The 12532-nt window shown below is 37.1% G+C and overlaps 1 protein-coding gene across 3 annotated transcripts in view; it reads left to right on the plus strand.

Moving 5' to 3' along the window:
* The window catches only part of PPP2R5E (protein phosphatase 2 regulatory subunit B'epsilon), a 70978-nt gene that overhangs the window by 32635 nt on the left and 25811 nt on the right, over positions 1-12532 (plus strand). For all 3 annotated transcript variants that reach the window (XM_014871359.2, XM_014871360.2, XM_088166326.1), the window contains exon 3: positions 8063-8259. In XM_014871359.2, coding sequence (XP_014726845.1) covers positions 8063-8259 — 197 coding nt within the window. The remainder of the gene's footprint in view (positions 1-8062; positions 8260-12532) is intronic.

A 12532-nucleotide genomic window follows, 5' to 3' on the forward strand; every position in this document is an offset into this window, starting at 1 on the left:
TCAAATGTCTACAGAAAAACCTGATTAATGCTGGTGTGCAGCTCCTCCTGATAAGGGCTGAAAGGAGCTGGTGGAAGGCTCTGCACTAGAGGCATTACCAGCTAGAGCTGAGCAAAGATGTAGGGAGTAACACTAATCCTGGAGCCTCACAAAACCCAGCTGCAAGGATTTCCCATGTAGAGTCAGTCTTGTTTGTAACCGAGCATGGGGCTAAAATTCAGGATCTCTTCTGAGTTTGTGGATATTTTGATTCTTACACTTAGAATGTTCTAACGGCTCTGGGAGTTGCAAAGCATGAGCTGATTGTACTGTATTTTAGTGCTGTCTCCCAGGTTTGTGGTTTTTTTTATACTTCTGGCTAAATTAAAAGGTTAGTGTCAGAAAAAAAACCAGAAGCAATGAACCATCCAAGAAACAAACAAAACCAAATGGAAAGATGCTCATGTTTATATACATGAAGAATTTAGAAAACAAACAGTGGGGATTTTTTTGCATTTTATTTTCTTTCTTTTAATAAAGAACATTTACAGTCCATTTTCTTTCCCTTCTTGGAGAAGACTTTGAGAAGTAGCAATTAAGTGCTTCATATGTAATTCTGGATGGTACTAGGCAGAAAGTGTGTGGCAAAGGTATCCTGATAACTTCTTCACTACCTCAAGCCAGTGTTTCCAAGTAGCAGGACAGACAGTTTTCAAGGCAGCAGCTCTCTCTGGTGACTGTTCAGCAAACTCAGTGACTTGGCTGAGGGAAGGGTAACTTGTACTTTGAAAGTACAGTTCAGTAAAAACCTACTTAAAACAATTGGCATGAGCTCTCTGAGCCGGTATAAAAGAAACCTGAGTCAGTCCAAGAAACTGGCCACAGTAACTCTCAGTTTTCCAGCAAAGTATTTTTGTCTTCTTTTGGGACTTAATGCCACGTGTTCCATTTAGGGAATTGAAATAATATTTATATGTATTTTTGCCAGCCTTCTTGCTTCCCTGGAAAAAAAGGAAATCAGTAATAATTGTTTTTGAAATATTAGTAAAAACTGGGGGGAGAGAGCAAAAGCAACCTACAAAACCTTTGATCAGCCCAGGGCTAAAATATAAGTGTTAATTTGATGTTTAGGCAAACTCACCCTAAGTAATGTAATTGGATATATTAAAGATGTCAGAGTGTCAAGAACCTCCAGATATGTGGTTGCTTAATCAAATCTAGTCCCTAACCTCTAACTCCTTCATTCTTGTTTTCCTTAAACACTTCGAGTTACTACTTTTTTTCCTTTAAAAATATTCTACTTCCATTGTGTACATATTCTCCAAACATTTTTTCCTCCATCTTCCAAGTCTCCTGCTCTACCTCATTCTCTCTCTCCTGGTCTTTTAATAATTTATGTTGTTTCCTTGCCTTCTTTTACTTCCCTCTGTGTACCCTCCAAATAATATTCACAGCCTCTTTGCCATTCTCCCATCTCTGCTGAAATTTTTTGGTACATTCATCTACTTGCTCTTTTTCCATCAATTTTGCTTTGAAATCTTGTCATTTGAATCCTTTTCCTTACCTTCTCTTTTACCTTCTTCGACCTAGATCATTTTTGGCTTGAATGGAGTTGCAGGTGGAATATGTAAACTTTGGCTGTCCTGGGGTTGTTTCATCAAACTCATCCCAGTTCTTGAAGAACTAATGGGGAAATGTTGAAAATGTTGGCAATTTACCTAAAAACGAAGTTATTGCTGCTTGATTATGAAGAGACACAGTTCTGCTGAGTGGTGATTATCAGTCCAAGCATCAGGGACGCTGTATAGGCCAAGTATCTTGTGAGTCTCTATTTTTATGGGGCGGCAGTTGGTGTACCAAAATACCCTGGCAGTCTTGTCTTCCATTAATTGCTCAGGAATTGTCACTATCCACCATATATTTCCTTGATTACATATCATTATCTGAGATGTTTGATGTAACTGTTTCATAACAGATTCCTCGTGTAGGTCAGTGATGAGTGAGAGCACCCAAACTTATAAAACCTAAGGTTCCTTGGAGTCTCTCTGCTCGCTTTAGGGTGCATATCATCAATGTCCATTTGCACTACTACAGACCTTTGGCAGCGAGTATTCATGGAATAATGTTTTGTTATGGCTCATAAATAACTTTGACAACCAGGCTTGTGCTCTTGGTTCACTTCCAAGTTAAAAGATTTTCACAGCACAGACATCATTGGTGAGAATGAGCAAGTATTGGTCACAGGTTAACAAACTGTAGCCCAAAGGAGTCTTTTCCTTGAAACTTTCACTACCGTGGCTCTGGATTGAGCTGTATGAAAATGGAGAGACTTAAATTATTGCCTGCACCATGCCTGCTGTGGAAATAGGCAAAAGGTTCAACTGAAACTTCATAAAGTATAAAAGTATAATTAAAAAAATAGTTTATAAAGTTATTTTTATTGTCAATTCTTAGCTGTTCATCCATGTATTATTGTATTCAGGGGCTGAAACTTGAGGTACCACATATGTGAGCAAAAGCAGAATTTTGATTAATACGTCTACATGACAAAATTTGAGCAGTCTATATGACTAAGAATACATCTATTAAGGAAAACCCTGTGCTGTTTGTAATGCTGCCCCATCTGCACTCAAGGCACTCAAATGATATGTTAGATCTACACTGAATTTAGAATACCCACCCCAGTAAGTGATGTTTGTTGAATATCTGTGAAATGACTGGGGAGTGTTATAAGCAGTGGAGGGATCCCTGGATCCAGGATCCCTGTGGAACTACCCAGGAGGCTCCTACCTGGTGAGAATGTGCTCAGTTTGAGTGGGGGCGAATTTATGTCCAGGGAAATATTATCAACTTTGTGACAGGTTATCTGAAGAGGCAGTGATTATCAGGAAATTGGTGGATTATGTCCTGTGTTGCATTTCTAATAATGCAGTTTGAATGTGCTGGAGATGGTATGGTAATGTGCTTTTTCTTTCTAAGTGTGTTCACTCAGGAAAGTCAGCTTGAGTTTGTCCCTCTGTATTTATTGCTGTGTGAATAATTGTACTGGGTAGATTTTACATACTTGGAACTCAGTGCCTAACTGCTGCCCTGCCTGTATAATTATAAAGTCTAGAGAATAGGTTGGGAAAACAGCTTTGAGAATAGCACCTCCTATAAATGAATGATTACTGACTTGGCAAAGCATTCATAATATTGACGGCCAGTTAGGAAAATGAAATCAGTGCAATCAGGATAGTGATTAGTTTTCTCAAGAAGTGTTTGTGTAAGGAAAAGAGAGTAAATATTGGTACTTCTTGGAATGTTAAGACCAATATTCTGCTGTGAAAAGTGACCTGTAGAAACATAGCTTTTCTGTATTTCAGGACTTTAAGTTAGGGAAAGCTTTGAGCTGAGTGTCCCTAGACCTCTTGAAGTCAGCGTCTCAAAGAAAACCAAAAAACTTTCAAATTCAAATTTGCCAGTTTTATTGGAATGAAAACTAGAAAGGTAACTTCTTCCAAAATAAAATCTTCAGAGTGATTTGTGAGGGTTAGCTCTAGCAGAGTTTTATGCACCACTGCCCTCTTTGTGCAGGTAGGATCTTGATGCAGGACTTTGTTATATTTGATGTGATTTGGTGAGTGGTAGCAAAGCAGGAGCAGTTTTGAGGTTTGGGAAATTTTTTTGTTGGGAGATTTTATTTGAAAAATAATTGTTCGAGGTTTGCTTAGTAACTGGAAGATATGAAAATTGAAGAGTTGAGGAATTATTTTGCTATTGAGTAGAAAGGGAAAATTGAAATTTTGGAGCTTAATTGAAAGAGGAAACAAAACAATCTCAGAGGTGGCGTGAATGTGAAGTTCTCAGATGTTGGGACAGTATAAGGAAGTTCTTAAAATTAATGTGAATAAAAATGTTACTATTAGTCTCTCTTCCCCATTTTGAACTTGGGTCTTAGTATGTGTTTTTATTTTTTGTGCTTAATGTGGTGTTGGCTTTTAGTATTATACGAGGAGATGATGCTAATTATCTATGCAAATGTCATCTTCAAGCTAATGAATACCAGTAATGTATATACTGGAAGCAATAGTTATTCTGGGAGCATTTTGATTTTAATGTTTCATAAATGTTCTGAAAGTGCATGTGTGGGTGAAGGGTAGCATGTATGAGCATACTCTAGTTCTGCTTAATACTTCATACATAATCTGCATATTTTGTCTTGTTTTATTTTGATTTTGGGCCCTATACTGCCCTGTGTCTGCAATCCCATGGCTTTTCCTCACAGTTGCTGCTTTGAGCAGCTCAATCCCTCCCCACATCTTCACTTCTTCACTTCCCAGCATTGTATCCTTCATTGCAAAACTACAGGCAGGAGTGGATCAGGGAACTGATCCAGGTCCTCCCCCTTCCGGGTTGTTCACTTGCCAGGGAGAGGAGAGCCAGAGCTCTCTTCCCTGGATGCAGTTTCTCTGGTGCATAGTTTGTTTCCTATAAGCCAAAATGTGTTACTTGTAAATTACTTTAATTAAAACATGAATGTAGTATAAACGTTAATATGTTTTTATTGATGTTAGAGACTTGCAATAAAAGTATGCTATCAGATTTTTATGTCTTCAGTTCATAAAACGATGCAGAAGGCAGAGCCTGATGAGAAGGGATGGGCTGGTTGGATTAGGATTATTTTGGGAAAAGGCTATTAAGAGAGAAACAGAATTGCTTTAGCCATTTTAGAATTAGTATTTCAGCCCTTGCATTAAAAAGTGTTGGTCCATGTCGAAAAAAAAAATAGCACTTTCTGTCAGTTTTTCTGATAACTTTATAAAAACTTGACTTTAAAGCTCTGATTCTGTCCTGATAATCAGTATTCACATGTACGTGCTTTCACTAAGCCGATTTCCTTTGAATCTGTGAATACTCACTGTATTTCAAAAGCTCTGTACAGTTTTAAATGGCTAAAGAGAAAACTGACAAGCCTGAAAATTAAACTGTAGCAAAGACCTGAAAATGAGGAGAGTTCTCACAGTCATCCAGACAGAAATTTATCTTGCTTTAAATTTTGGTTTTAATAAATGTATACTCCTCTGTGCATTTGCCATAAATCACACATGCCACTTAATACTGTCACTTATAGGTTATTAAAGTATTATGTGTATTTACACAGATTTATTAGAGTGGTTGCTCAATTTTCTGTTCTTTTATGTGAAAGTAGATACTGGTAATGGTAATATTGCAGGTTATTAAATTTTAGAAGCTAAATGTTTGGCTGTGTGTTAGCATGGGAGTAAAATTCATTGAAAGCTCTTAGTATCTGCTGAGAAGAAAAGGGTTTGCTGTCTTTTATCAGCCAACTGTGAACATCTATAAGGAACTGTGTGTTTATTTCCAAGTTGCTGCATTAAGGACTTCAGGAGTTCTTCTGTGGGTATGTGCCCCAAATAGCAGAAAAAGACCCCCCCCACCTTAAAATCTCAAACTAGTTAATACCATGGTATGCATGGGAAGGTTGAGAACATGGAATACTGGTTTTATTTATTTGTACCACCCTTTTCTTGTCTTAGGACTCCCTAATTTTTCAAGTATATTTAGTCTCATATACTTCCCCTGTTTCCAAGTTCAGCCAACCTTTGGCATTAGTTAACCCTGTTCCCAAGGCACCCCAAATTCCCAGGAACATTGAGAAAAATTACTGAGTGAAATGTCTTAGAGTTGTATTCCCTAGTGTGAGTGGCAACTTGCTTAATAAAGAAAAGCAAATATGACCAGAACAATTGGTTTGTGGGGTTTTATTCTATGGGGCTTTGAGGTTTTTTGTTGTTTGTTTGTAGGTTTTTTTGGTTGGCTGTGGTTTGGTGCTTCTTAGCTTCCCCTATGGTTCACATGGCCTGTTGATGTAGTCAGACTGGCATGGACTTCATGAAGGGTTTTAGAGTGGTTTTGCTTGAGAAGAATGTAATTATATTTTTTGTTTTGTTCCCACACCTCCAGATACTTAACTGGAGAAAGAAAAAGAAAACAAACGTTTATGACTTATTTTAATGCTTTAGCAATTTTAAAATTTTTATTTAATTTGAACCCTGCTTAAAACGAGTGTAATCTTGAGTCATATGTATGAGTCTGGTTTTAATTTGTGCTGAATTGTATCCTAATGGATTCCCACTTGATTTCAGCCTGTTTTTCTTTAACTGTAATGTCCTTGTTGGTCAAAACAAACATGTAAAAGTCATGTAGAACAGTGCAACCAAAACTCCATTATAGTCATGCAACAACATAGAGTGTATTGAAATCTTTTAAGTATTTTCAAGGTCTGTGGTGGATTATAGGTGTAATAAAGAAGAAAGAGTGTAAGTTTTAAATATAAAGCTTTTGAAAAGTAACCAGTTGCACTTTCTTTTTTTTAGCCTGTATATAAGGCTGTCTTTGTAATAAATTTTTCATCAATTAACTCTTGCCTGCTTGTTAATAACAGTGAATTCTGAAGTCCATTCATCTCTCTATTATTTGAAGGCAGGTAGTCAAGAGAGCAGTCACAGAATTGCTTCTCCAGGCCCTTTATGTGCTGTAGGGCTGTAACCTTAGAAAGCTCCTGTATAGAAATGATCTTTTTTGTTGCGGGTGAAGGCTAATGAGTTTCTCTGTCTCCTTGACTCATCTTAGGTTTCAGCTCTGCCTCCTCTGAGGTGTTTGAATGTATGAGAGAAACCTGGCCAGTGGAATACTTTAGGGTGCCTGGTTTTGGGACCTTCAGTATTCCAGAGGTGTTTGTGGATTCTTCTCCCATGTAGATTCCCTGTTGAATCCTGTCACTACTTCAGTGCTGTAAACAGAAACAGTTTGAACAAACCGTTGCATCTTTATTTGTACTGCAATCCATGTTTATTCTTTTTAGTGTTTAAGCGCTGGTTTTAATTAAATTGAAGTGCTGTGTTTAAGCAAAACAGATTCGTGGTTCTTAAGCCTTAAAACTACTTAAAACTACCATACAATTACAAACACCTCCCAGCATTTGCCAAGTATTCTTTACTGTGACTTACTCCTGTGTCAGCAATGAGAAGTTCCATCTTATACTGGACTGATAGAAGTCCAAGTTTAAGAAATAAACATAAATTCTTTACTATTAAAGCTTTTTAAAAGTGAGATCAGGAAGTCAGCCAACGGATTTTTGTGATGAGGCAGTCATTGGTGCTTTAAATAAAACCAGGTAGCTCAAAGGAAGTGAAGAGCTCCCTAGTCTGAGGAGACCTTCAGAGTAAAAATGTGGATTTCATTTCTACAACTTTCTGTTATAACTATCCTCTTGTGTACATGAACATTGGATAAATGAAGCTGTCTCTGTATTCTTTTGATGCATTTGGTAAAGTAACCAACAGCTAAGAAGCTGACATTCCTTTCATTGTATTAAGTCCTTTCACTTCCTGAGAATTAAGAAAACAGTGTAAAAGTAGTGAGTTCTGTTACTTTGTTGGTCAAGCACATACTATTTGTGAAAATGTTCCTATTGATACTTGTTATATGTTTCATACTACAGTAAAAAAAAATCCTCACTGTATTTCAGTGAAATTGATTTTTCTGTGGAAAGTGTCAGCGTGGGGGTAATGATTGAAATCTAAAATTTGTTTGTGGAATTATGGTCTTGCTGTATATTCCTATAAATGTATTCATGTATATTCATACAGGGTTATAAGTGATGCAGTGTTTTTAGAAATACAAATTAATCAAGCTTGATGTGTTTGACAGTTCTTTCATCCTTCTTTGGAGTTTAAGTTAACAATGGTAAATACCAGCCTCCAGTCAAAGTAGTTGTTTATTGTAAAATTAAGTCTTGAATGCTAGTATGTTTCCATTCTTTACTTCAGCCTGGACTTTCTTGGTGAACTTTATTTTCCTAATAGCAGTTGATGATTAAATTCTTTCTACAATATGTTCAAGATCTCAAACACACAATAGTAATACAGTTCCTGTAAGTGGTTCATTTGTTAATCTGAGCTCTGTTTTACAACAATTGTATGAATGCTGCTTTCCTTTGAAATTGATCTTCAAAAAGAAATCCTGTTTTGTATAATAAGATGCCAGACTCACAAAGATTTCCTTTCTTGTTTCATAGACGTTCCATCTTCAGAGCAGCCTGAATTGTTCCTAAAGAAACTTCAACAGTGCTGTGTCATTTTTGACTTCATGGACACGCTTTCAGACCTTAAAATGAAAGAATACAAGCGCTCCACTCTTAATGAACTGGTGGACTACATTACAATAAGCAGAGGCTGTTTGACAGAGCAGACTTACCCTGAAGTAGTTAGAATGGTGAGTTCTTTCTTTCTCATGGTCTTGTTTTAAATCCACTTGCAATTCCAGTTACACACTGTGGGCGAAATTGAACCCTGGAGTAGGTGGATTAAATGATGCCTTTGGCTAGTATTTGCTAGTAGACATTGCTTGGAGATAATTCTCCAAAGACAAAATTACTAATTTTTATATATTTTTAATTAAAGTCAAGTAGACTATGGTTATTGTAGTGTCACAAATGTATTTAAGGAAACCTGGATTGTTTCCTGATGGAGAAAGCCAGCAACTGTAAAATCAAGAGTCCCTCATATTTTCTCCAATCTATCTTCCCTCTCCTCCTCAGTATAAAAAATGGAATACTTTTTGCAAGTTTTTTATCATTCTTTGAACTTTCTCCAAGCTCTTGGGTGTCTGCTTTAGGCAGAGACAGCTTAAAGTATGCGTGGATAATAATTTTAAAATAATAAATGCTAAAAATGTTGTGTAGGATTGTTGTGGAAATGTCCTGGTTGAGTTATGGGGACTCATTGCAGGTGCTCTTAGAGTGAGCAAGATTACTCAACTATAAAGCTATACCTTGTATATATAAATTGTTAAATAATAGTGTTTTCAATGTAAAAATGGAAAAAGTAACAGATGCTGCATGGTGAAGAATGTTCATTGCAACTGGCAAAATCAATTGCTGCTTTAAAATGTTTGTTCTGTGCTACTGTACAGAACCCTTATAACCTCTCTAAATGAGAAAGCAATTAATTAAATATAGATTTGGTGATGTCAGTTTGCTAATGGTACTCTGTGATTATGGAATCCTCAGGCTATGTGCTGTAAGAAGAAAAATGTGAATAGTTTTTGCATTGCACTGTGTATGCTCCTCACTTCTTTTCTGACACTCAGATACATGCTGTGTTGCTTGTCTGTAATACTTAAAAATAGCTGTAAATTGTGACAGAACCATCAAGCAGTTAATCATGAAGGAAAAAAAAAGAGAATTAAGGGTTTATGAAAAAATCTTAATATGGCTTCTTTGTGTGTATTCATTGTCAGAAAGCCTATGAGATCAGATTCTTCCCCTTCTCCCTCACCCTCTCTTGCCCTCTTCTGCACTGGGCCAGTTGTGAATGAACTGCTTGCTGTGTTATTTCTTCAGTATGTGAACTCATGCACCATTCAAATACCAGGCAGAATACAGAATGACTATTTTTTGTTCCTAAATTTTTCTGCTGGTACTGCGCTTTAGTATCTAAATGGTTTGCAAATGTTAGTTTAATCTAACGTGTAGTACCCCTTGTGATGAACAAAGTATATCACACCCTTTGCATAGAAAGGATGTTGATGCACAAATAATCTCAATAAAATGAGAGACTTTTTCTGTGTGTAGCAGATGCCTCCAAACTCATCCCCCCAGAGAACTTGGTAATTTTTTTAGCATTTCTGTTACTGAGGTTGTATTCTTGCATTGACTTTGGTTATAATTGTTTACTGAAGCAACATCTCTTGAATAAAAGCTCTTCAAGTTAGTGTTGCCTTAGCTTGGACCCCAAGAAACAAGAAGAATTTGATTTTTAACTGCTTATAAAGTTCAATTTGAATCATAAATCATAATCTATGAAGTAATCTGATTTTGAGCTGCAGAAGAGATGCAAAACCCCTTTGGTATCATGTTCTACTGTCCCTGCAGTCACTTGTATTGATTCACACAACTGATCTTAACTTAAGGAAATAGTGTACTGCCTAAAGAGTTTGAAAAGCATGGTTTTGAATAATTTCCTTAAATATAGTCTGTATCTACAATATGGGGGAGTTATTAGAAATGAAGAGAAGCCTGAATGTTTCCACTGGATTTCATAGATATTTACTTACGGAGCTTAAGAAATTCCAGTTTCAGCTTAGCTCCTTTTTGATAAAAGATGAGAGAACAGATTTCCCTTTTCATTGCATCATGCCCTTCTTCATTCTGCTTTCTTCTGCTTTTCATTTGTGGTGCTGAACCCAGGCTGTTTCCTCTTCAGTGCTGGGATACTGAAGCATGGGAGGACTGTGAATATTCTCATGTCCTGTGTCTGGCTACTCAGTGGCCCCTGACTGCCCAAACCTGATTTTTTTTTTACAAGCAAAAAGATGCCTAAGTATTTAAGGAAGTGAACATGTTTTTTCCTAAAGAATTTCCTGAGAAAATTTTAAGTAAATGTAATTGTAAATTGTAATTTAGATTTTGGATGGAGCTGTAGTGTGCAACAGCCGCCTGAGCTTTGGTGAAGGTGTTAGCAGTTGAACACTGGAGTCCCCTAATTGTGCCTGTCACAACCAGTGGTGTTCTTGCTGCCTGTGCTGCTGGAAAACCACTTTGGTGGTTGTATTCCATGGGAGCAGGATGCAGTGCTCTGATTCTGAATTGGTGTGAGTGAATCCATAGCAGATGCATGAGTGATTCCTGAATGCTATTGCAGTGTTTCTGCTAAGCCACATCACCAGGGCTTTTGAGGCTTGCAGGTATTTTGTTCTTTGCAGACAAGACTATCTGGTAAAAATGCTGTTTTTTCCTGCTGGTCTTTGCCTATAAAAGCAAGACTTCTTCACCACTTTGAGCACAGTTATGCAGGCCCTAGAGGGAAAGGTAGTTCTTGTAATATTATATAGAATAAGCTTTCAGCACATACTGCCTGGTGAAGAGATGGCATTAGTCACTTGGTGCTGAAACACTGTTTTTGGTATCACTTGTTCTTTGCTCTAAGTACATGTTCATGTTTCAGGCAGTTTTGTGCCCATAATCTTACACTGAGACAGACTTACATGTGCACAGTTTACTTCATTGAGTGCAACTACCACCTTCATGTGCTTTTGGGGATTTTCACCAAGGTCTCCAGCTGTGTTCACAAGGGAGCTGTCATGTTGACAGTCTCAGACCTGTCATGATAGTGAAGAAAACAGCAGTATTTATGTCCTGACCAAATTAGCATCCCCTCTGCCTGCCTGCCACAGTTGTCATGGGAGTGTTTTGATTGAAAGACCAGGTTCTTAAAACTGATCAAAACGGAGCCCAGTTTTTTATGTCCCTTTGAAATGTTCCTTTCTATGTCCCTGCTATGTTTAGTGTTTATGAATCTAAGAATTAGTATTTCCTGCTTGTCCCTTTGGGCTACTGTGATTCAGAGGTGAAGGGAAAAAAAGTTCTTTTGTGAATTTTAGCATCTTCAGGAGCAGAGAAAGAAGGTGCACCTGTCTAAAACTGGTATTTTTAAAGTTACAAATATTCATAGAAAAGGACTAATAGCTGAAGTGTTTTCTCACCTAAATCGTCTAAAACGTTTGAAAAAGTAATACCTGTGGAAGAGACTTTTTTGTTTTAAGGTGTTACAATGTACATGTGTGTTTAGTGATCTCTGTTAGTGACCCAAAAGGTGTTTGGCTGTAGGCATACTAGGCTAGGAAAAGGTTGCCAGTAGAATTCTTCAGAAGAGCTGAGATTTTTAATTGCTTCTAAAATATAAGGGTTTGAAAAAGTCATTTGTGGTAGCCAAATAACTTCTGGATGTTTTTCATGCTGATCATCTAAAATTTATTCCATTAAAAGCTTTATCCATGCTTGTAAAATCACATGTTTTCATCTTCTTGTCTTGAGCATGTGATATGATGTTGTATATAGCTAAATGTGAAGCCACTTGGCTGTTTGTCAACCTGTGTGCAAATCTGCTTCCTTAAACCACTCTATCTAGCTTGATACAGTTTCTGGTATGTTATTTGTTATTCAAAAAAATAAAATAGAACCTCCTAATGACCAACCAAAGCAAGTTGCAGGGGCCTCATCTGTGTCATCAATATCAGTTGATGGGGAGAGTGATTGGGATTTGTGCTAATGGCCATGAGTTGAACAGAATTATTCAGGAGGGTATTGCTCAGCGTGCTTCCCCTGCAGTTTGATGTGTTGTTCAGAAGGGTAGATGACATTCTTTAGAATTAGGCAAGTCTTAGGAAAAATAGCCTTGCCAATTAAGCCACACTCTGCTAAGAAGAAAATGCCAGTAATAGGACTTTATGAGCCAATAATTGGACACTTAATCTAAAATTTATTCCTGTCTGAGCAAAACGTGGAGGCTTAAAGTAATGATACTGATTTTTGCTGGTAGATTAAACAGTGGTAGTTGAATGAAATAAATGTTTGTTATTATCTGTAGTATCCTGAAGGGTGTATGTGGTTGAGCTGTTTGTGTTTGATGGATGTTAAGACATAGATTGAGGAAACTGATGTATTTCATTTAAAAAACGGACGAAAAATTTGACAAGCTGTTAAACT

Source organism: Sturnus vulgaris, chromosome 6 (genome assembly GCF_052056855.1).
Source record: "Sturnus vulgaris isolate bStuVul1 chromosome 6, bStuVul1.hap1, whole genome shotgun sequence".
NCBI lineage: Eukaryota > Metazoa > Chordata > Aves > Passeriformes > Sturnidae > Sturnus > Sturnus vulgaris.